The following is a 25,926-nucleotide window of genomic DNA, read 5'->3' on the forward strand; positions in this document are numbered from 1 at the left end:
CATTTTCTTCGATTTTTTTCTCCAAAGAATACTATCAGAATAGCAAACAGTTTGGATCCTGATGAGACGCCACATTTTGTGGCGTCTCATCTGCTTCCAAACTGTTTGCAAAGGCCTTCAAAATTCGGTACCAGCAATAAAAGAGTTAACATCTGATACCCAATAAGCAATATTGAATATGGTGGGCATTACACAGGTCTGCACATTGAATGTATACATGATATTTGGACAGTACTAGAACAGAAAGAAGCAGGAAGATTCATGGAGAGTTCCACCGATAAGCAACCCATCAGCTCATATGCTAAGAATTATATGTACCAAATGTTTGTGAGCTGGAAAGAGGTTGCATATGTGACTGATTTGAGTTACAGTTCAATTCCTAGTATTCAAACACAAGTTTGTATTTACCCTGTGTTTCTAGTGATTTATTTCTAACAAATGTACATTCCACACACACTTCTTCTTAGATCTTGTAATAAACTTGTTCATTAAGCAAAGCAATAAACCTGTTTTTCAGACTTCTACACAATATTCATAACTAGCAGTGTAGCTGCTACCAATCTACATGCTGTATTGTATGTATACCTTTCTGTGTGTTTCCCCCATGGCCTGAAGATAGGCCATGATGACTCGCAGACCTGCATACTCCCCCTGGGCACCACTGGAAGCACAAATAGAAAACAGGGCTTAAGGCACGTGTGTAAAGTGTCATCCCTTATAAGAGTGTTAAAGCCGCTTTCCTCCATTAAGGTGTCCTTGAGGGAGAATGAAGAACCCTCTGAAATTAAGAGCCTCACATAGACCTCATAGTTGCTAGGCAATATTCACCAACACTCGGCAACTTAGAAATTTCATTCCTGTTGATCTAGTATCACAATCTTCTGGGATTAGACCAAACATTACTCCTGTCATGTTTTTTTTAAATGAAACATGTACATGACTTGAATTTCAAGAAAAAATACTTCATTTCCATCAATGCATGGTTGCATGTGCGATTGAAAGTGGGGTCAGTATGTCATGAGCATGATTTCTTGCTACAATTTGTATGCAATCATGAAAATGGAAACACCAAAGTTGATTGTACCAAAACCCAGACATTGAAAAGATGAAAACAGAAGGGATGCACAATCACAACTTCATGGCAGAAGAAACAATGCATCAAATATTTTTCAAGTATACCTTCTCTACCTTCATAGTGAGAAGATACCAAAAATGAGCCGCAATCTGAGAAAACAGGGCTTAATGCATGCCCATCAAATGTTGTCCCAGATTGGCCTGTGTAGTCTGCACAGGCTTATCAGGGACGACATTTTCTGCTTGAATCTATTTATCATTTAAAGGAAGTGTCTTCTTAGATCCAGTGAAGTCAAAAAGTGCTGTCCCTGATTGGACTGTGTGGACAGCATAGACCAATCTGAGACGACACTTTACGCATATGCATTTAACCCAGTGTTTTCAGAGTGAGGCCCGAATATTTTAACTTTAAAATGGTTCCACAGACCTGTTTGGCTGGAAGGATATCTTATCAAATCCAGTAATCTCACAGAGGTCTTTCTCCAACTCATGGAACATCCGCAGGTAACCAAGAGCCTGGTTATTGGGGATGAATGGATGCAGACTGGCGAACTCCTTCCAGGTCACAGGCTGAAAATAGCACATAGAAGTCTGTCAGTGATGTTTTTAACATGATTTTATGTGGGTACATTTAAAACAGTTTTTAAGATTAAGTTATAGCATGCTTTCTAGTAAGGGCTTTGAGGTTGACCAGCCTGGACTGTGAAACTATTGTTTTTGTTGTTGTTACATGAAGTTACATAATTTTGAACTTATCCTATGCTAATGACAAACAAAGCTCATCCATTATTTCACTTATATTGTATTGGGACAAATATGCAGCTAGTTCCAGGAAAAGATGCCACAAAAAGAACTTGATGTCTTTTTTTTCAATGAAGATGAAGAACAGGACACAACTAATATATGCCTTTTTATTTTATGCTTTACGATGGATTATGGAGAAATATCAGTGAAATAAAACTGATATCTCACTGTTTCAAACAGTGAAAAATAACAGTGAACAAGAGATGTTTTTGTCAGAAACACAATGCCCCCTACTGCGCCGCTTTGAAGCCATAGGATGACCTTGACCTTTCACCACTCAAAATGTGTGCCAAATGCATGCCAAATATCAAATTGATATCTTCAATATTGCAAAACTTTAACCAAGGTTAAAGATTTGTCACAGACACACACACACACACACACAGAACTACAGACAGACAGGCCAAAAACAATAAACCCCCTATCATTCTATCCGGGGGCATAAAAATATCTATATTTTTCACAGTTTTATTGTGAAATGTCATTTTTTCAACGAAATGATGTCATCATTCCAGCGAAATTGTCCAGTTTACCTCTTTTACAATGTAAATAAACGGTGAAAAAAAAGCATACAATAAAAAGAAAATTGGTTGAATTCGGCAGAATACCGAATTTAATTCACTCATGATCATAACAAATATACTTGTGAAAATAGTATTTTTATGATCACTTGTGGAATAAAATCAATGTCTATTGATATTCCACCGAATCCAACAAATATCCTCTATATATATGATCCATAAATATATAAGAACTCCGCCAAGGACGTCCCAAGCCCGCGCTGAAAAAGGAGGAGGGTTGGGCGTAGGGCTAGCTACCCTAACCTGTTGAAACCTAATTGCTACAGAAACGCTAAACAGAGTAACATCAGACATCACGGACCTGGGAGAAGGTGGACCTCCATCTGGAGGACGTATGATGCCTGATGGTGAAAGCCAGTGTCAACTGGAAGCCATCAGGCCAAAGACCATCATCTCCACAAGGACCACTACCACCATCGGTACATGGACTGTCCAAACCATGTATGAGACCGGGAAGACAGCACAAGTGGCCACAGAGATGAGGAATCATCCTAGGGATCAGCGAATCAAGATGGACTGGCTCTGGGCAGAAGCGACTGACTTCCGGTGAGTTACTGTTGTTCTCGGGGCATGAGCAGGAGGATGCAGCACACACTCAGGGCGTAGTCCTAATGCTTTCTAAGTCGGCACAGAGAGCGCTAATCGGATGGGAGGCACATGGACCTCGGATCATGACGACCTCTTTCCTTACAAAGAAGACGGGGATCAACATGGATATAATCCAGTGCTACGCCCAAACAAATGACAGTACAGAGGATGAGAAGAACAACTTCTACAATATACTGTCAACCATCATACAAGACAGACCAAAGAGAAACATCATTATTCTAATGGGTGAATTCAACGCCAAGATCGGCAGTGACAACTAGGTTTTGAGGAGATCATGGGAAAGCAAGGGTTAGGCAAGACGAACAACAACGGGGAGAGATTCGCCGACCTGTGCGCCACAAGTAACCTGGTCATCGGGGGGAAGTGTTTTCCACCACACAAGGATACAAAAGGCAACTTGGGTGTCACCAGACCTGTCAACGGAGAATCAGATTGACCACTTGTGCATCGCAAGGAGTTTTTGTCGCTCTCTTCAGGATGTACGTGTCAAGCAAAGAGCAGACGTGGCTTCGGACCATCATCTCCTTGTCGCCCAAAACTAAAGCTGAAGAAGAGTTGGACAGGGGGGCCCAACCAACGCCAACGGTACAACACTGCCACTCTGAAAGACACCTGGAAGCAAGAAGAGTTCAAGGTCACTCTCTCCAACAAGTTCCAGGTCCTAGAGGAGCTGCTTGAAGAAGGGATGATAGAGCAGAAGTGGCAGAACGTGAAAGAAGCAGTGACTTCAACTGCCAAGAAGTACTTGGCCCCAAGTCTTACACCAACAAGGAGTGGATGTCAGCAGAGGCGCTTCAGAAAGTTGAGGAAAGACGAGAAAAGAAGGCAAGTGTAAACAACAGCAGAACACGAGCCGCAAAAGTGAAAGCACAAGAAGAGTACACAGAAGCAAATAGGAGCGTCAAGCGAAGTATCAGAGAAGACAAGAGGAACTACCTAGAGACGCTTGCAACAGAGGCGGAAGAGGCAGCCTATCAGAACAGAACGAAAGATCTGTACTCCATCACCAAGAGATTAGCAGGAAAGTTTGCCAAGCCAGAAAGGCCAGTAAGGGACAAAAATGGAGGAGTAATACCAGATGATGAAGGGCAGAAGAAGAGGTGGATTGAGCACTTCCAAGAGCTACTCAACAGGCCAGCCCCTGTGAACCCACCGCAGATTCTGCCAGCTATAAGCGATCTGCCAATCAAATGCTGCACTCCCACAAAGGAAGAGATCAGCAGTGCCATCAAACAATTGAAGAATGGCAAATCTGCAGGACCTGACAGCATACCGGCAGAAGCGCTTAAGGCTGACGTGGAGACCAGTGTGGACCTACTACACCCGCTCTTCAGCAAGATATGGGAAGAAGAAAAATCCCAACAGAGTGGAAAGAGGGTTACCTCATCAAGCTTCCAAAAAAAAGGTGACCTCAGTTCCTGCTCCAACTACCGAGGAATCACGCTGTTGTCCATCCCAGGGAAGGTGTTTAATCGAATCCTACTGAACCGAATGAAAGACGCAGTAGACCTGTATCTCCGTGACCAACAAGCAGGCTTCCGAAAGGAGAGATCGTGCACGGATCAGATCGCAACCCTGCGCATCATTCTGGGACAATCCCTGGAGTGGAATTTGCTGTTGTATGTCAACTTTATTGACTATGAAAAGGCGTTTGACAGCGTTGACCGGGAGTCCCTCTGGAGACTTCTGAGACACTACGGAGTGCCAAAAAAGATCACCAACATCATCATGAAGACTTATGAAGAATGACCTGCAGAATTGTTCATGGCAGACAGCTCATGGATGCCTTTGAAGTGAGAACTGGTGTGAGGCAAGGCTGTTTACTCTCACCTTTCCTGTTCCTGCTGGCCATAGACTGGGTAATGAAGACATCAACGGAGCAGAAGCGGAATGGAATTCAGTGGACTCTCTGGGAACAGTTGCAAGACCTCGACTTTGCAGATGATTTGGCTCTTCTCTCCCACACCCAACAAAAGATGCAGGACAAGACAAACATGGTAGCGGACAACTCAGCTAGACTGGGCCTCACCATCAACAAAGGGAAGAGCAAGATGTGCAGGACCAATGCATCAAACAACACACCCACCACAGTCCAAGGCGAGGCGCTGGAGGAGGAGGACAGCTTCACCTAACTCAGCAGCATTCTGGACAACCAGGGAGGAAAGGATGCTGATGTCAGAAACTGCATTGGTAATGCACGAACAGCCTACCATCAGCTGAAGAACATCTAGGGATCCAGCGTAATTGGCATCACCACCAAGATTAGGCTCTTCAATACCATTGTGAAGCCGCTACTCCTCTATGGAGCAGAAACCTGGAGAACCACTGTCACCACCATAAAGAAAATACAAGTCTTCATCAACACCTGCCTCAGGAAGATCCTCAAGATCCGCTGGCCAGACAAGAACTCCAATGAAGAATTATGGAGAAGAACTAACCAGCAGCCAGTTGAAGAAGACATCCTTCAGAGACGTTGGAGATGGATAGGCCACACCCTTCCCAAGCCTGCATCCAATACGACAAGGCAATCCCTCACATGGAACCCCTAAGGGAAAAGGAAGAGATGGCGGCCTAGAAACACCTGGCGCCGTGACCTGGATGCAGATGCTAAGCAGATGGGCCAAACATGGGGGAAGCTTGAGAGACTCGCCCAGAACCGAGACGCCTGGAGGAAGCTGGTTGGCGGATGGAACCACAGGCGAAGATGAGATGAGATGATGATATATATAAGAAAAAACAAAGATGTGTTATTTTCTATGCATAAAACAACAACGTGCATACCATCATTTCAGTGGTGCTGTTGAGTTTCATGGTACAAGAGCCCAGTGGGATCATAGAGTGTACAAGGGAGAGGTCCTTGTTCTCCAGCTGCTTCATGTAGCGTACAATGTCCGTCTCAGAGTGGTACCTGGAACATCACCGTGGAAACAGCTTGTTACTGGTCGTATTCAGCAATCATATTTACATACACATGAATGTATCTACATGGTAACGGTAGAATGTGGCAAGTGTCATTTCTTAAAATGAACTCCCAAACACTATGCAGCTTGTTTATAGAATTAGCAATGAAGGAAGAAATCAACTTTTGACTATTCTGCAAAAAATCATGCTTGCCAAATAATGTTTAAAAACAACAACAATCTGGACGGTTTTAGTGCAAATGCTCATTCTACGATGCACAAAGCACACTGGAGACAAAAAATTTCCAGTTTTAATATGTTTTGGGCTATTGCCATATAGTTAAATTCCTACAAAAAATCAAAACCGACAGTTATCAACTCACTTTAAAAGTCACTAACCAACATTTTATCGTAAAATATTTCCTAACTCTCAGCTACACATCTGCAAAGATTGTGTGTGAAAAAGAAACATCCGTGTGAAGGACCTAAGGTGTTTTTTTAACATAAAACTCCTCCACATAGCTACTTACGTGTTAAACACTGCATGGGTAAGAAAATCGCTGGTGCGACGGAACTTGGTGTTCTCAATGCTGTGTTGGGGTTTCTCTCCCAAGTCTTCTGCAATCTTGGCCTATTCAAAATGATAAAAAGTAAAAAAATAAAACATTATAAACAAGTTTAAAATGAACAATTATAAACAATTGTCCAGGGAGCAGGGGTGAATAGTCTCCAGGGGGTGAATTGTCTTGGGGGTGAATTGTCTCGCTCCTGTTAAATTAAAGGGAAGTAATTTAGAGGATCTTGTACAGTATAATAAAGAACAATTGAGTAGTCTCCCTTTGAAACACATGGCCCATGCAGAAAATAGCGTTTTTTTCCCGTCTGTTATCATAAAATGCACATGTTAATTATATATTTGGATATAAATATATTGGGGTAAGTTGAATTTACATATTTAATAAACAATTTGTACACAAAATATACAGGTTGTTATCTTCAGCTGTCTTATTATGACTGTTTAAATCAATATTTACAATCAGAAATCTATGAAATCATTTTAAATAATTTTTAGGATGCTCTTATTAGAAGAGTCCCCAACTTTTTAATCAAATTCTGAGGTAAATTTTCCCATCTTATAATTGAAGAAATACGGTAGTCTGAATTGAGGTTACTCCAGTTTTCAAGAGTCATTTTATGTGTGCTTACAAAAGGAGAAAAACAAAGATCTGCTTTAAAGGGTTTTCACTGAATAATACAACAATGTCTATAAATAGAACTCTTCATTAAGAACCAAATATGTGAACAGTTGCTGGGTTACCTTACAACTGTTGTATGCGCTCAATACTTCTATATTGGATACTTAAGTGCTGAACCTCTAGCTAAGAGCCATTTCTAGTCAGACCCTCAGTTTCCAAAGAAATCTATATGTCCTATGTACTTTAACAAATTAGCAAATCAACGTAATTCTGCAACCAAAGTTCATTTACATCCCTGAAAGAACAGTTTTACAAACATGACTCTTCATATACTTACCAAGGAATCAGGTGATCCAAAGATGTCAAGTAGATCCTCGATGTCATGCCGCTCCACTGTCTCATCAAGGGAAACACCAACCTGAAAACAGCAGGCTCCATCACTGACTGCAGGCTAAATGAGTAATTAATAGCATCAAGCCAACATTTGTGAATGCAAAATAACAGTCTAGTACTTTGGAGATTGGGGAAAGTTTGTAATAAATTGTTTGTTATAAATGCATTAAGATGTATAAAAACATTCATAGGAAATAATAGATGTTTAATTTTTATTACTTCCATATAGTTCGAATATTATGAATTAAATGTTATGACTTTATGAACTATACACCACTTTCAGGAGTTTTTTCCTTCTTAGGCAAGGGACTGCTGCTTCCCCAAAGATAAAGGCCCCTTACCCTTAAAGCATTTTTTTGTAATGATGCAATTTTTCCCAAATTTCAAGCTTACTTTGAGAAATGTCTTCCCTTTTTTCAGTTTAATTAATTTTCCCCCAAAATGGAAAGCGAGGCCATTCCACAAATCAACAAGAGCACCGCCTTGCGGGTGCAGACCGCTCATCTATTTTCTTTTTAAAGGTGAAGGGACTCTCATTTTCAATCACAAAGGAGGGAGGAGTGGAGTGAAGAGGGGTGTATAGTGTGGGGTTGTGGACATTTATTACATTATCTTCCAAAAAAGCGTAAAAAAAAAAAAAAAAAAAAATCGGGGGGGGGGGGGGGGGGGGGGGAGGGGGTTTGGGTGCGATGGTTGGACGGTATTTCAAACATAACCGTTTTAAAAAAAAATGGGGGGGGGGGGGGGGGTATAGTGTGAGGGTGTGGTGGTCATTTGTGAGATGATCTTAAAAAAAAAAAAAAAAAAAAAAAAAAAAAAAAAAAAATAGGGGAGGGGGGAGGGGGGGGGGAGGGCACGGGGATGGTTTGGGTGAAGTCTATTGTGGTATGTCAGGTAAGAGTAGTTTCATCAAAGTATCAATCAAATCTAATCATAAATAAAGAAGTTATGGCAATTTTAGCAAAATTTAATAATTTGACCTTGAGAGTCAAGGTCATTCAAAGGTCAAAGTAAAATTCAAGTTGCCAGGTACAGTAACCTCATGATAGCATGTAAGTATTTGAAGTTTGAAAGCAATAGCCTTGATACTTCGAGTGGATCGAAACACAAAATTTAACCATATATTAAAAGTTACTAAGTCAAAAAGGGCCATAATTCCGTAACAATGACAACCAGAGTTATGCAACTTGTCCTTTTACTGTACCCTTATGATAGTTTGTGAGTGTTCCAAGTATGAAAGCAATATCTATGATACTTTAGGGGTTAAGTGGACCAAAACATAAATCTTAACCAAATTTTCAATTTTCTAAGTATAAAGGGCCCATAATTCCGTCCAAATGCCAGTCAGAGTTACATAACTTTGCCTGCACCGTCCCCTTATGATAGTTCATAAATCTTGCAAGTATGAAAGCAATAGCTTTGATACTGTAGGAATAAAGTGGACCTAAACACAAAACTTAATCAAATTTTCAATTTTCTAAGTATAAAAAGGGCACATAATTCTGTCAAAATGCCAGTCAGAGTTACATTACTTTGCCTGCACAGTCCCCTTATGATAGTTAGTAAGTGTTGCAAGTATGAAAGCAATAGCTTTGATGCTTAAGGAATAAAATGGACCTAAACACAAAACTTAACCAAAATTGTCAATTTTCTAAGTATAAAAAGGGCACATAATTCTGTCAAAATGCATGCCAGAGTTATCTAACCTTGCCTGCCCAGTCCCCTCATGATAGTAAGTAAGTGTACCAAGTTTGAATGCAATAGCATTGATACTTACTGAGAAAAGTGGAACTAAACGCAAAACTTAACCAAAATTTTCAATTTTTTAAGTATAAAAAGGGCACATAATTCTGTCAAAATGCACGCCAGAGTTATCTAACTTTGCCTGCCCAGTCCCCTCATGATAGTAAGTAAGTGTACCAAGTTTGAATGCAATAGCATTGATACTTTCTGAGAAAAGTGGACCTAAACGCAAAACTTAACCGGACGCCGACGCCGACGCCAAGGTGATGACAATAGCTCATAATTTTTTTTCAAAAAATAGATGAGCTAATAAAAAAAAGCCCTGACTTTTACGAAGAGTAAAAATGCAATTTGTTATTAGGCACCACAACTTTAATTCCAAAAGAATGACCATTTCGAATAAGTAGTTTGCAGGTACTAACATCACCATCGGCATAGTAACGCAGGTTGATGTGTTTGTGGAGTGCCTTGTCCTGAATGTCAGCCTGCTTGCAGTGGGGTGTGATCTTCAGAGTATCAAAGTACAGCTTGTTGTTCACCTTGTGACCTGCCCGTCTGACACCTGACAATAATGGGAGGAATAGAAATATTAGAGATAAGGATTTCCATCAAAAGGTGTTATTTATAAAAACATATATGTGATAGGTATTAACATAAAAAACATTATATATTCATTTATCAACATGAACATTATACCAAATTAACTCTTTTACTGTTTACTTTATTTAATGAGAATCACACATTAAATTATAGACGAGTCTTAAAAGACTGAACAGGTGTTAGAAAAGACGGCAAGTTTAAATTGTACAATGGTACAATCAAATCAAACCAAAAGGGAGTGCAATTAATATAAAACCATTGGGCAGAAACTGTGTTTAACTATAACATGCTCACTTGACATTCACCAGTTTTCGAAATGGCAAAATCATTCAACCATTTCAAAAAGAACCTGCTTCACAATACAAGGCATTGTGTGTAACATAAAAACAACTTAAAGAACACACATATTAAACAAATTAAAATGTTATAAATGGTTATGTTCTTATCACAGAAACACGCAAAAACATCACTTAATATAAACTATTGAGAAACTGCAAAATAATATAAGAGAGAAATGCACTCTGCATTCACCTTCTGCCAGCATCAGTGTCCCGTTATGAACTCGTCTCCCAATGTGTTTCAAGCCATCAGGGCCATGGTAGATGGCAAACATGGCTGCCATGTTAGCCAGGAGGGCCTACAACACAGACACATGTACTATTAGACACATGGCTGCCATGTTAGCCAGGAGGGCCTACAACACAGACACATTTACTATTAGACACATGGCTGCCATGTTAGCCAGGAGGGCATACAACACAGACACATGTACTACCGGTATTAGACACATGGCTGCCATGTTAGCCAGGAGGGCCTACAACACAGACACATGTACTATTAGACACATGGCTGCCATGTTAGCCAGGAGGGCCTACAACACAGACACATTACTATTAGACACATGGCTGCCATGTTAGCCAGGAGGGCATACAACACAGACACATGTACTATTAGACACATGGCTGCCATGTTAGCCAGGAGGGCCTACAACACAGACACTCCTTGCTCTGGGGATACGGGGCTTAAGGCATGTGCTTAAAATGTGTTCCTAGATTTGCCAGTGTAGTCTAAATGGCTGATCAGGGACAAAACTTTCCCCCTTAACTGGATTTTCGACAAAAGAGACTTCATTTAAACTAAAAATATATATTAAACAAGAGATGTGTATGTCAGAAACACAATGCCCCCTTCTGCCCCGCTTTGAAGCCATATATTTGACCTTGAAGGATGATCTTGACCTTTCACCACTAAAAATCTGCAGCTCCATGAGATACACATGCATGCCAAATATCAAGTTGATATCTTCAATCATGCAAAAGTTATGACCAATGTTAGAGTTTTTTGGACGGACAGACATACTGACTGACTGACGGACAATTCAACAAGAGCACCGTCAATTATGACCATGTCAGACATCACTGACAACCAAGGCCTGTGGTTTAAAAGAGATCATAACCAGAGTTGATCATGTATCTATGGACGTAAGTCCACAGGTATGTAATGAACATCAAAGAAATTATAATTATATCATTAAAAAAAAAACTTTGACAAATCAATCATTTGGGTTATAAATAATCAAAATAATTAATCTGTACAGTAACTGTGAAAAAAACTTCAATTCTTGGTAAGGAAATATATAATATGAGATTTATAATTATATAAATTACTGTTGTGTATGTGGGTTAACATAAACAGAGAACAATGCAGTACGTTTGGTGGCTATTTTAATACTACATCGTATGACCAGTGGTGAGCATGCAGAAGTACATAAAGGGCGTGGCTATGATACACATGATTGAACATTAACCAATCAGATTCATGATAAATACATAACAATTACTTCCCTTGAAAATAATTGCCTGTAACAAATCTCTATTTTTAGTAGCAAATAATTAAAAGCCACTACTGTGACTGTAGATTCAACACTCAAAATGTGCAGCTCCATGAGATACACATGCATGCCAAATATATAAAGTGACTATGTTCAATATTAAATAATTTTCTCCCTTTTTAAAGCTTATTACTTCCCTTAAATCTGTTTTTTTTACCATAGACCGTAAAAGATGACCTTGACCTTTTACCACAATGTATTTGTCAGACACACAATGCCACCTACTGCGCCGCTTTGATTTATTTAACAAAAATATATACCTGGGCAGGTCAGATAACTATGTCCATTTAAAGCTTATTACTTCCCTTGACTTTGTTTATTTGACCCTAGACCTTGAAGGATGATGTTCACCTTGAAATTTAACACTCAAAATGTGCAGCTCCATGAGATACACATGCATGCCAAATATCAAGGTGCTATCTTCAATATTTAAAAAGTTATGGCCAATGTTAAGGTTTAAGCACAACGCCTACAGTGGATGTCGGACGACGAGCTGGCTATGACAATAACTTGGGTTTTCTCCGAAAACAGCCTCGCTAAAAACTATATGCCACCCTTCGGGGGATGAATAGTGGAAAGTGTCGTCCCTCATTGGCACGGGCTAATCCGGGACAACACTACACACATGTATTAAGCCCCTTTTTCCTAGAGCAAGGCTCATATGTAAAGCAATGTGCCACATCTAAGTGATCATTCACATAATAATATCTGTACACAAAGGCATCGTCCAATCTTAAATATAAACGTCTTACAACAACATTTGGAATCAAGTGGTGAAGTTAATAAATTTTCATCAACGGGAAGTGTGCTTTTTACAATGAACAATCTTTAAAGGGCAAAAGCTATTAAACAGTGCAGACTTTCAAAGATTGTACTAGGGCTGTACATACATTTATATACCGAGAACATAACCTCAACTGTAAATATATTGCAAGGAGGTATTATCTATGTAGTACAGACAAAATCACAGTGGTAAAGAGTTTGCAAGGAGACAATATCAATACTGCAAAGATATATCAATGGAACATTACAAGTGCTGTGCAGATAAAGCAAGCAGACCATACCTGTACTGTACTCATGTAATAAGAACATATTACCTGTACTGTACTAATGTAACAAGAACATATTACCTGTACTGTACTAATGTAACAAGAACATATTACCTGTACTGTACTAATGTAACAAGAACATATTACCTGTACTGTACTTATGTAACAAGAACATATTACCTGTACTGTACTAATGTAACAAGAACATATTACCTGTACTGTACTAATGTAACAAGAACATATTACCTGTACTGTACTTATGTAACAAGAACATATTACCTGTACTGTACTAATGTAACAAGAACATATTACCTGTACTGTACTAATGTAACAAGAACATATTACATGTACTGTACTAATGTAACAAGAACATATATACCTGTGCAGTATAGATGTTACAAGAACATATTACCTGTGCAGTACAGATGTTACAAGAAGACATTACCTGTGCATTACAGATGTTACAAGGAGACATTACCTGTGCAGTACAGATGTTACAAGGACATATTACCTGTGCAGAACAGATACTACAAGGACATATTACCTGTGCAGTACAGATGTTACAAGGACATTTTACCAGTGCAGTACAGATATTACAAGGAGACATTACCTGTGCAGTACAGATATTACAAGGACATATTACCTGTGCAGAACAGATATTACAAGGACATATTACCTGTGCAGTACAGATGTTACAAGGACATATTACCAGTGCAGATATTACAAGGACATATTACCTGTGCAGTACAGATGTTACAAGGACATATTACCTGTGCAGTACAAATGTTACTGGTTGCCTTGTCTCTCCTGATATGCTGTTCTCGTGTCTGCAGGGCCAGTCTATACGCCTCACGACCTGCAGCATCCCTGCATAAATAGGTCAATGTTTATTTTATTACTTTGCAGGACATCAATACTATAATACCTTTATGCTGAACTATCTTTAGCTGTAGCTAGCATATGAATTAAATAACATGCACAAAAAATGTATTTGTTCCCCTGAAACAGATAATTACCAGTAATCCTTCAAATCAGCTTTGTATCAGAAAACTGATTTCTCCCTTAATGTTACAAAATCTCACTTATTTGGCTTTAAAGAGAAGCCACTTTTCCCAAAATGTTGAACCCAGCTAGACCCCTGTATGTTGATAAGTTAAAGTAAAAGCTACCGACCATTGCAAGCAGAGACAAATTGTGAAACAAAAAATTAGTAATTAGAATTTCTGCTACCGAGTGACTCCAACAACTCGGCCAGGCATGAGACGGGCGAAGCTTTCCTTAGTGGAGAAGAACCCCGCATGTGGGCCTCCATAGCCGAGGGGAATCCCGAACCTCTGACTGGACCCCACTGCGATGTCAAAGCCAACCGCTCCGGGAGGTTGAAGGATTGTGAGCGCTAGGAGGTCTGTGGCGCAGACTGCCAGGGTCTGAAGTAGAATATAATTTGTTGGCAGCTCCAGTTTTCTAGGTATTTTATCTAGAAAGATTATATTTAATCTTCGGTTAACTTTTTTTCTTTAATCAAATGCTTATCTTACCGTAAATATACGAATATAATACGCACTTTTTTACCTGCCGATTTTTTCTTCAAGTAGGGGGTGCGTAAAATATACGAGTTTAGAGCAGAACAAATTTTTTCCTGTGCAAATTTTCAACTTAATTGCTGTTATTAGCTTTGCGGCAGCCATTTTGAACTACACCATTACATCAAAGGGGTGCAACAGGGCTCGCGCTGTTGTTCGCCATTTGAGTCATTTGCGAAAATATTGAGAATTTGGCTCAATAAAAATCTTATTTGTGAGATGCGAATATCTAGTTAAATTTCATTGAAAACATCCTCCATTTATATCGGACTGGTTTTCTATATTTGTCTCTTTGTTTTAATGAAAGTGTTCGCAATTCGAACAGTAAACAAAACCCGGTCTGTACCCAATTATGAGACATCGCTTGACCTTATTGTTATTGAAGTGCGCATGGTAGCTGGCCAATCAACATTGAGCTCGCTTACACATGAAATGATGTTGTCGAATGAAACATGAGAATGGGAGGAGCTATCGGATAATATTGGGTAATTCATGCGCAGACACAGTATATAATTTGAATACACAGTTAATATCGTCGTCTGCCTACAAAATAGCGACTGGACGCTAAATCATATAAAGAGATTAGCAAATGAAAAAAAACAACCTGACAATACCCGCATATAAATATTTCTTAGCTGACCACTATTTATCTTTCTACCGCATATTTACCATATCTGAAGTAAAGAGTGGTAATTAAATAATTAGTTTTATGATGCTAATAGAGTCTATTACACCTGTCTGCCGATTGCCGAATTAAATTGAAAGGTGATAATTAATTAATGTATGTTTTACTCCCAAACTAGCCTTAATGACAGCAGCGTATTTTAATTAAAGAGATCATGAAAAACACGAGCGGTTTAATTGTATTTTAAGTTATATTAAAGTATCGAGTGTGTAACACTTCGGAAAAGTAATTCATCTAGACAACTATAAAAACGGAAGTAACCATTTTGTCTTCTTATTTCTTTATTATTATTATAATTATTATCGTCCCGAATATTGTCAAATTGAATTAAATGTGAAAAAAAAACAACAGCGTCTCTGCTTTTTTCTTTTGTAACTATGACTGCTTGACCCGGATGTCAGCAAGGGGCCCGTGTGTTATCGGTAACAATCAATGGTAACATAAACAACAGAAAGAGATATTTATTATGCAACTGTCATAACAACAGCTCTATAACACATTCCGATCAATATACCGGGGTATTACTGTGAAACAGATAGTTGACAACACCAAATTGATTTGCTATTTTCACAACACAAAAATATATTGACACATTTTTTTTAGAAATGGCCGATTTCGGACACTGATTTTTTTAGTGAGTATTTTACTTGGATTTTCAATTTTTACCGATAAATTTTGACCAAACTCGGGGGTGCGTATTATGCACGAGGGCGTATTATATTCGTGGATTTACGGTACTTGTATCAAGAACAGTCAAGTTACCATTACCAGATCATTACCAATAGTTGATCACTTTGATGTTCAAGACGATAAATAGTTTAGATTTTTAGATGATATTCTGCCTAAAGCATCTTCAAGGCCTGTTCTTCTAAACGCATTGATTATTTCGTAATCGGAGCTACTCTTTTGTAAAAAATTTCAGTATGTTTTGCTGACATGTATATACGACTTTGTTGACTTCCGTCTCGTTTCCAAATTGAGGTTGAACATTTTTCACGGTCACATGCTATAACTCTGTTGGAAAGTTGGAAGTTTACGCATTAATTTAAAGGCAATTTAGTAGTCTTTCCGCCTGCAGTTTTGATTTGTGTTTAAGATTTGGCAACATCTTAAATGAAATCAAGAATTAGGGCAATAACGGATCAAACGTGGAAAAAAAATATGCGTATTGATAAAATACTATATTTAAATACATGCAAATCTTGTTGATTCTTACAAAAAATGATCTCAATCTTAATGTTTTATGTATGATCCATGTTCAATACCGATGATTAGATATGATTCAAACCATTTACATGGTTTATAAGTAGGGCTGTCACGATTCACCGGTATATCGGTATATCGCGGTGCATGTCGTGAAAAAAATCGCACCGCGGTACGTCGTTGCCGCACCGCGGTACGTCGTTGCCGCACCGGTTTTTTAATATTATTATATTAGCACAGATATAAATACATTAAATAATTATTTTGATATAGATATCGTTTTGAAAAATGTAGAAACGATTCAAAAGGGCTAAATAAATAATCCGTTAATATCCAGGTCAAGCAAGCGCTTCCACTTGTAGATGTTTAACTTTCACGTTTAAAATACGGCGATGTATGGGTCCGTACCTTTTTTGGAATTTGGGACGGATTTCCTTTGCAAATAAGTTCATAATTATCCAAAAGGTGTTTATTCTATTTCTTATTTTCTTTCTTTAGTATATCGATCGTTCAAAGCATGGCACTTCCTAATCATGTTATCTTAAGACTCTGAATAAGTCGAGGAAGAGTCAGAACGCTACGGATTTTCAATACTGGGCCCGCTGACTCCGCATTTTAAACATGCCCTTGAAGCGTTCGATTTACACAGATCGTAGTCAGAGCTATTGTAAACAACATGGCGGACATTTTAGAAAAAGACGCGAACAATAAGAATAACAATGACTACTTCTATCAAGTTTATTACAGTTTCTTTTACAGTTTCTAGTCATACTATGATACCCGTGCTTTCTGATTATTGAGTTTAATAAAGTTTGTAAAACTTGTTATTCTGCTGTTTTCTTCACAGATACATATTCTGTAAAATAACGCGGTACGTACCGCGATACAGTGTTGCCGTACCACGATATACCGCGATACGCTCACGGCGTATCGTGACAGCCCTATTTATAAGATGCCCATATCTTGTCGATCTTTTTAGGATTTTCAACAGATAATTCACACAAGAACACTATGCGTAAAGTGTGGATACAAGATCACATATAGAAAACAATTAATAACAAAAAAATGAATATAATTTATAACTGGCAATGTAACTTGGTAATTGTAAACAACACATTTCATGTTTCGACAGTTCAAATAGGGTGTTAGATGCCCCTGAGTCAGAGCTCCAGATAAGGTTTTGTGAAATTCTTAAATTACTACCAGATTTTCAAAAAGAATTCTTTACTCTGGAATTTTATTCTTAACGTTACTACTAAGTTTTGGAAAATAATTCTTATTTTTTCTAAATGACCTAAAAATAAATAATAATGGTTATTTTCATGCAAAAAAAAACAATATCAACATACTAGCAACTTTATTTATACGAGTTCAACAGTGTCTTTTTAGTATTATACAATTTTATTTTTCAAATACCTTCATATGCCCAAACTGTGCTTAGATTGCATGCCTTAGATGAATTTTTACATATTTCACAATTAAAACGGGTCTCTCCTTCAATCTTTTCAACGATTAGCCACGGGACTTGTCCCTTCCACTCGTTCAATGTTTTTTTTGTGCTTAAGTTTGGACCCGTCGTGTCGCGTTTTTGTTTAGCTTTTCCGACTGTGTCGGCAACTGAACATACAACATTGTATAAGCTCTTTTCTATAATGTCTTTCTAAACATTTAACTTCGGCTCACTTTGCGTACAATATGTTAAAAGCGTGTTTTTGGACGCTTTGCAGGTTTTTCTCTGGGCGCCGCCATTGTTTTTTGACAGATAGACTGTATACGCCGCTTTTATTGGAAAAAATGCTCTTTGTTATGCAAACCCGATAACCATTCTATAATAGCACCGCAAAGATCTTTAATACGCGAAAAGAACTCAATAACAAGAGCACCGCCTTGCGGGTGCAGACCGCTCATCTATTTTCTTTTTAAAGGTAAAGGGACTCTCATTTTTAATCACAAAGGAGGGAGGGGTGGAGTGAAGAGGGGTGTATAGTGTGGGGGTGTGGACATTTATTACATTATCTTCCAAAAATGCGAAAAAAATGCAAAAAAAAAAAAATTCGGGGAGGGGGGGGGGTAGGGGGGGGGGGGGGGGGGATTCTTTGGTGTGATGGTTGGACGGTATTTCAAACATAAAATATTAAAAATAAATATTTGTGTTTTTTAACCGTTTCAAATAAAATAAATTTGGGGGTGAGGTGGGGGGGGGGGGGGGGGAGACTATTTTCTTTTTAAAGGTAAAGGGACTCTCATTTTTAATCACAAAGGAGGGAGGGGTGGAGTGAAGAGGGGTGTATAGTGTGGGGGTGTGGACATTTATTACATTATCTTCCAAAATGCGAAAAAAAAAAATTCAGGGAGGGGGGGGGGGGGATGGGGGGGTGGGGGGGGGGGGGGGGGATTCTTTGGTGTGATGGTTGGACGGTATTTCAAACATAAAATATTAAAAATAAATATTTGTGTTTTTTAACCGTTTCAAATAAAAATAAATTTGGGGGTGAGGTGGGGGGGGGGGGGGGGGGAGGAGACATAGTGTGAGGGTGTGGTGGTCATTTGTGAGATGATTTAAAAAAAAAAAAAAAAAAAAATTGGGGGGGGGGGGGGATGAGGTGGGGGGGGGGGGGGGGGGGTATAGTGTGAGGGTGTGGTGGTCATTTGTGAGATGATCTTAAAAATTTCAAACATAAAATAATAAAAATAAGTAGTTGTGTTTTTTAACCGTCTAAAAAAAATTTGGGTGGGGGGTGGGGGGGTATAGTGTGAGGGTGGGGTGGTCATTTGTGAGATGATCTTAAAAAAAAAAAAAAAAAAAAATAGGGGGGTGGGATTCGGGGGGGAGGGGGGGGGGGCAGGGGGCACGGGAGATGGTTTGGGTGGAGTCTATTGTGGTATGTCAGGTAAGAGTAGTTTTGTCAAAGTATCAATCAAATCTAATCATACATAAAGAAGTTATGGCAATTTTAGCAAAATTTATTAATTTGACCTTGAGAGTCAAGGTCATTCAAAGGTCAAGGTAAAATTCAACTTGCCAGGTACAGTAACCTTATGATAGCATGAAAGTATTTGAAGTTTGAAAGCAATAGCCTTGATACTTAAGAAGTAAAGTGGATCGAAACACAAAATTTAACCATATATTCAAAGTTACCAAGTCAAAAAAGGGCCATTATTCCATAAAAATGACATCCAGAGTTATGTAACTTGTCCTTTTACTGTACCCTTATGATAGTTTGCGAGTGTTCCAAGTATGAAAGCAATATCTATGATAATTTAGGGGTAAAGTGGACCAAAACACAAAACTTAACCAAATTTTCGATTTTCTAAGTATAAAGGGCCCATAATTCCGTCCAAATGCCAGTCAGAGTAACATACCTTTGCCTGCACAGTCCCCTTATGATAGTTAATAAGTGTTGCAAGTATGAAAGCAATAGCTTTGATACTGTAGGAATAAAGTGGACCTAAACACAAAACTTAACCAAATTTTCAATTTTCTAAGTATAAAAAGGGCACATAATTCTGTCAAAATGCCAGTCAGAGTTACATTACTTTGCCTGCACAGTCCCCTTATGATAGTTAGTAAGTGTTGCAAGTATGAAAGCAATAGCTTTGATACTTAGGGAATAAAATGAACCTAAACACAAAACTTAACAAAAAATTTCAATTTTCTAAGTATAAAAAGGGCACATAATTCTGTCAAAATGCACGCCAGAGTTATCTAACTTTGCCTGCCCAGTCCCCTCATGATAGTAAGTAAGTGTACCAAGTTTGAATGCAATAGCATTGATACTTTCTGAAAAAAGTGGACCTAAACGCAAAACTTAACCAAAATTTTCAATTTTTTAAGTATAAAAAGGGCACATAATTCAGTCAAAATGCACGCCAGAGTTATCTAACTTTGCCTGCCCAGTCCTCTCATGATAGTAAGTAAGTGTACCAAGTTTGCATGCAATAGCATTGATACTTTCTGAGAAAAGTGGACCTAAACGCAAAACTTAACCGGACGCCGACGCCAACGCAGACGCCGACGCCAAGGTTATGACAATAGCTCATAATTTTTTTTCAAAAAATAGATGAGCTAAAAATCGATACGAACCGATGTAAAAATAATATTCGTAACTTGATTTTGTAATTCTTAATGGTACGACAAGATTTTAAAATAAATACGTAACGGACTTGGAAATAATTCTTAATTACGAAAATACGACCCTTATCTGGAGCTCTGCCTGAGTGGTTTCAGTCACATGATCCGTTATGGCTACAACTGATCCGTTAATGCATGAATTCTGCAGCGAAAAGAAGGTATCACAAATACATTTTGCCTAAGTTTAAAAATAAGACTATGTGCTGAATCAGCAAGCAAGTGTAATTTATCACAGATTGGTTATAGAAAAATAATTTACAGACCATAACATGTCTGTCACCATACTTACATGTTTTCTCTATTAATATCTCTTTCATCAAATACTATACAGTATTTAAGAAAGTTTTATAACAGGAAATATTTCACAGTTGACAGGTCCACAGCTGATCTTTCTCAGCACATCAAAGTTTTCACTATTTATCTCAGACAATAGATCATTGCTAGGTTCTTACTCCATGTGCGTGTGCCTCGTCCACGAGGGACGTGAAGTCCTCAATGTTTCCCTCTGTGTCTGGATACTGTACCAGGATGCCAGAGACATCTTTGTTCTTCAGGTTCATCTTCCTCCAGTCACCTCTCTCTATCTCAATACCTAGTGCACTGAACAAGCACAACTGCTCGTCACAAATATGTGAACTGATGTACGTTTAATTGTTTTGCTATGATAAATTAAATATATTAATGAAGAAAACAAATGGTTACTGCAATGCATAATAAATAATTTTAATTTAATATTTTAATTCCAGTAAAATAACATTAAACAAGATATGTGTTTGTCAGAAACACAACGCCCCCTAATGCACCGCTTTTTTTTTATACCTTTGACCTTGAAGGATGACCTTGACCTTTCACCACTCAAAATGTGCAGCTCCATGAGATACACATGCATGCCAAATATCAAGTTGCTATGTTCAATATTTCAAAAGTTATTGAAAAACTTTACTATATTAAATTTTAAATTTTCGACCTTTGACCTTGAAGGATGACCTTGACCTTTCACCACTCACAATGTGCAGCTCCATGAGATACACATGCATGCCAAATATCAAGTTGCTATGTTCAATATTTCAAAAGTTATTGCAAAACTTTAATATATATTACAGTTTTAAATTGACCTTTGATCGAAGGATGACCTTGACCTTTTACCACTCAAAATGTGCAGCTCCATGAGATACACATGCATGCCAAATATCAAGTTGCTATGTTCAATATTTCAAAAGTTATTGCAAAACTTTACTGTAACCTTAAAGTTTTGGGACAGAATGACAGCCAAAAACAATATACCCCCGATCTATCGATCCGGGGGCATAAAAAGATGTGTCTGATAAAACCCATAAACTAATTTGTATTAAATGCATTATGCTGATAACTAGAAGGTTCAAAGAGCACACTTTATTTACAAACTTCAGTCTTTAAACCTATATTTAACATACTAGTATTTGAATAAAAATGCCTAGGGGAAAAACACTTTCTCTTTACAGTATTCCTGAGGATTGAGAATTAATAATGTAATTTAATTAGGAAGCAAAAACTGTGTACCTTGCCCTTGTTTCTACAACTCCAATATTCTGTGGGTGACAACGGTGGTCTATAAAGAACTTTTTCCTCTTGTTGAGTCTGCAAAAACAAACATGGCACAAATCATGTGACAAGCAAAATAAACAAGAGCACCACATAACGGGTGCCACGCTCGGCTACGGGTGCAGTTTTGAATAAATGAAAGTTGTCAGAATTTTTTTAAGATTTTTTTTTTTAGAGGTCACAATGACCTTGACCTTTTACCTAATGACCCCAAAATAGGTGTGGCATGTAGAACTTATCAAGGTGCATCTACATATGAAGTTTCATAGTTGTAGGTGCAAGCACTGTGATTTTAAAGCCAATGTAAAGGTTTTAGCAGGACGCCGACATTGGACTACGAGCTTGCTATGACAATACCTCCGGTTTTCTCCGAAAACGCCGAGCTAATAAAAATGCAATATCATGAGGTTTGATGATGATTTTCCACATAGAGTTATTTCAAAATGTTAAATGTAACAAGACAATTGCCAAGCAATATATGTCCCCTACCAGCTCCACCATTGTCAGAAATTCCAGCATTGTCAGAATTTTTTTAAATAATTTTTTTATTTGTTGCCATAGCAACCAGTATTTTTTTGACGTAGGAACAAAATGAAATGACGTGCATAATCTCTATATTGCCATCTATCCATGTTTCAAGTTTCATGAAAAACAAGGGCTGTTTGTAAAACATGCATGCCCCCCATATGGGCTGTCCGTTGTAGTGGCAGCCATTGTGTGAATACGATTTTTGTCACTGTGACCTTGACCTTTGACCTAGTGACCTGAAAATCAATAGGGGTCATCTGCGGGTCACGATCAATGTACCTATGAAGTGTCATGATCCTAGGCAAAAGCGTTCTTGAGTTATCATCCAAAAATCATTTTACTATTTCGGGTCACCGTGACCTTGACCTTTGACCTTGTTACCTCAAAATCAATAGGGGTAATCTGCAAGTCATGATCAATCTACCTGTGAAGTTTCATGATCCTAGGCGTATGCGTTTTTGAGTTATCATTCAAAAACCATTTTACTATTTCGGGTCACCGTGACCTTGACCTTTGACCTAGTGACCTCAAAATCAATAGGGGTCATCTGCGAGTCATGATCAATCTACCCATGAAGTTTCATGATCCTAGGCGTTTGCGTTCTTGAGTTATCATCCTGAAACCATTTTACTATTTTGGGTCACTGTGACCTTGACCTTTGACCTAGTGACCTCAAAATCAATAGGGGTCATCTGCAAGTCATGATCAATCTACCCATGAAGTTTCATGATCCTAGGCGTATGCGTTCTTGAGTTATCATTCAACAACCATTTTACTATTTCTGGTCACAGTGACCTTTGACCTAGTGACCTCAAAATTAATAGGGGTCATCTGCGAGTCATGATCAATGTACCTATGAAGTTTCATGATCCTAGGCCCAAGCGTTCTTGAGTTATTGTCTGACAACCACCTGGTGGACGGACCGACCGACATGAGCAAAGCAATATACCCCCTCTTCTTCGAAGGGGGGCATAAATATGAAGAACTTTTAAAGTTATCACAGGATCCAGAAAACCACCATTTTCAGCAGTAATTCTAATCTATTTGTTGTCATAACAACCAGAATTTTTGACGTAGGAACAAAATAAAATGACATGCATAATGTCCATATTGCCATCTATCCATGTTTCAAGTTTCATGAAAAAATATTAAGAACTTGTAGTTATCGCAGGATCCAGAAAAGTGTGACAGACTCCAGGGCTTTCCTTTGATCCGAGCTCCCGGGTTTTGACGCTTGAAAATTACAGAAGACCCCTTTTTGACTCTTGAGAAAATTATGTCATGCGTCACATTTGACCCGGGGGGAATATACCGACTTGCGTCAACGAGATCAAAAGTTGTTAAGACTAAGCGATAATTGGCTCAGGGCAGAGTATCTCATTTAGTAGACGCTAATCTTTAACGCCCGCTTCCAATCATCGAAGCATAAGTCCACCCAGTAGGCGGAGTTTGGTTAATTGAGAAATCTAGTATTGACCAATTAAAACACTGCTGGTTCGATGACGCGTGTATTAACTTTCCATTATTTATCATAGCGTTTGTTATCAGCTGTTTGAGGAAAAGACGTGTATTAAACCCATCTAGTTGTAATAATCCAACTCCCAGGTATTGACCCTCTGAGCTGTATGTATGTACTCATAAAAGCTCAGAGTATTTAAGAAGAAATATAAACCCCCCAAAACAGAATGGACTCATCATATAATATTCAATATAAAATAATAACATCCATATCCACAGAACACTGTAAAGCATATTTTGAGATATTTCCAGAGTATGTCAGAATGTATTTCCAAAGCTCAATGCACCCATCATTGTTTTACTTCATGTTTGCTCAATTCAAAGGCGCACGAAAGTTATGCTGTCATATGTACTGTCTACAATGTCAAATTACACGCTTTGCATCAAAGTTGCTAAAAATAACTATAGAACCGATATAACTGACCTTGTGGCAAAGTGACAATTTTCGCATGTGCTAATTGATTACAAAATACATGTAGGCGTAATAATTGACCGTTTGAGAAGGCATAGAAAACGGCATGTTTGTCGCACGTCTTCAGTGAAGATGGCACATGAAATAATTAAAGGGTGTCGGAATTTTTAATGGGATTAAATACAGAGGCACCTTTATCAGTGAGTAGAAATAATTTCCTTTTATAGTTTACCGATTTATATAGGCTATTGCGTTAAGGTGCCACCCGTATGTTTTTTTGTGATAGCCAGCGGAAATGTATTTTTTTTATAAATATTTTGTATTTCATTCTTAATTTAATAGCCAAGCGAAACGGTCAAACAAAGTTATTGGATCCCAGAATCTGTTATTCCATCCCAGAATGTGCTGCGCAGGTTTCAGGACATGTGCATGAGAAGAAAGTGATAGTTTGCTTGTTTTATGCTAGTTGTGTGTGTGTGTAGTCATAGTGTTGTTTTATTACCTTTTTTTTACTAGGGCACCCATTTGAGATCACTCTTTAAATGCATGAGTGATTTATTTATTTGCTCAAATGATTGTTAGTTTGTAGGACATATGACATATTGTTTTGCTGTATACATGAAGTAAATGTTGTATTAGAATACATATTTTGTATGTAATCTTTGATATGTTTTGTAGGACATATGACATATTGCTCTCTGAGATGTTGTGTAAGACATGATATGACGTATTACTCTTTGAGAAGTTGTTTAGAACATATGACATATTACTCTGCTGTATACATGAAGTAAATGTTGTATTAGAATACATGTTTTGTATTTATTAATCATTGAGATATTGTGTTTAAATGCATAGTGTTTAAGTGACAGTACAATGTAAGAAATAAATGTTAACATATCTTTTAATTTGTTGCTTTTTATATATTATATCTCAGTAATTTGCTTAAATTGCAAAAAATCATTGACTCTCCTGCGTTATTATTAGGACTCTAAAAAGTTTGATTTTGACTCTTGAAAATATGGTCCCAAGAGTCCTTGACTCTTGAGATTTGAGGTCTAAGGAAAGCCTTGGACTCACAGACTGACTGACACACAGAGCGCAAACCACAAATTAAAGTTATATAATAAGGCAATACATGAATACAACCTGTTTGATCAATAATAAAATAGTGACACCAATTGCTTTTACAATTACATTTTGATCTACCAAAACTATTCACAAATAGACTCAAATTTGATAATTAACATTAACAGATTTGCAGTTTTTTTTCCTGGCTAAAATATACATGTACAAATAGCAACTGTTGGTAAACTAACAGCTATCCTTAAAGGAGATAAACTCCATTCTGAAACTGTCAAACACATCAAAGGATAAATTAGCTAACATCATGCGCAAAACTTGTAAAATTTTCACTGGACTTGCAAAGATTTAAAATATTAGACTC

General features: G+C 38.0%; 1 protein-coding gene across 10 annotated transcripts in view; it reads right to left on the minus strand.

Moving 5' to 3' along the window:
* Positions 1-25,926, minus strand: part of LOC127876834 (glycine dehydrogenase (decarboxylating), mitochondrial-like) — a 69,020-nt gene that overhangs the window by 36,744 nt on the left and 6,350 nt on the right. For all 10 annotated transcript variants that reach the window (XR_008048096.1, XR_008048097.1, XM_052422314.1 and 7 more), the window contains 11 exons: positions 21,983-22,060; positions 20,896-21,043; positions 14,071-14,267; positions 13,611-13,707; positions 10,432-10,537; positions 9,723-9,862; positions 7,502-7,582; positions 6,499-6,599; positions 5,850-5,976; positions 1,502-1,644; positions 586-661 (listed from right to left, as the gene is read on the minus strand). Coding sequence is in view for 8 of the 10 variants with exons in the window: in XM_052422314.1 (XP_052278274.1) it covers positions 586-661; positions 1,502-1,644; positions 5,850-5,976; positions 6,499-6,599; positions 7,502-7,582; positions 9,723-9,862; positions 10,432-10,537; positions 13,611-13,707; positions 14,071-14,267; positions 20,896-21,043; positions 21,983-22,060 (1,294 nt within the window). In the remaining 2 variants the exon portion in view is untranslated. The remainder of the gene's footprint in view (positions 1-585; positions 662-1,501; positions 1,645-5,849; positions 5,977-6,498; positions 6,600-7,501; positions 7,583-9,722; positions 9,863-10,431; positions 10,538-13,610; positions 13,708-14,070; positions 14,268-20,895; positions 21,044-21,982; positions 22,061-25,926) is intronic.

The sequence above is a fragment of the Dreissena polymorpha genome, chromosome 4, assembly GCF_020536995.1.
Source record: "Dreissena polymorpha isolate Duluth1 chromosome 4, UMN_Dpol_1.0, whole genome shotgun sequence".
Lineage (NCBI taxonomy): Eukaryota > Metazoa > Mollusca > Bivalvia > Myida > Dreissenidae > Dreissena > Dreissena polymorpha.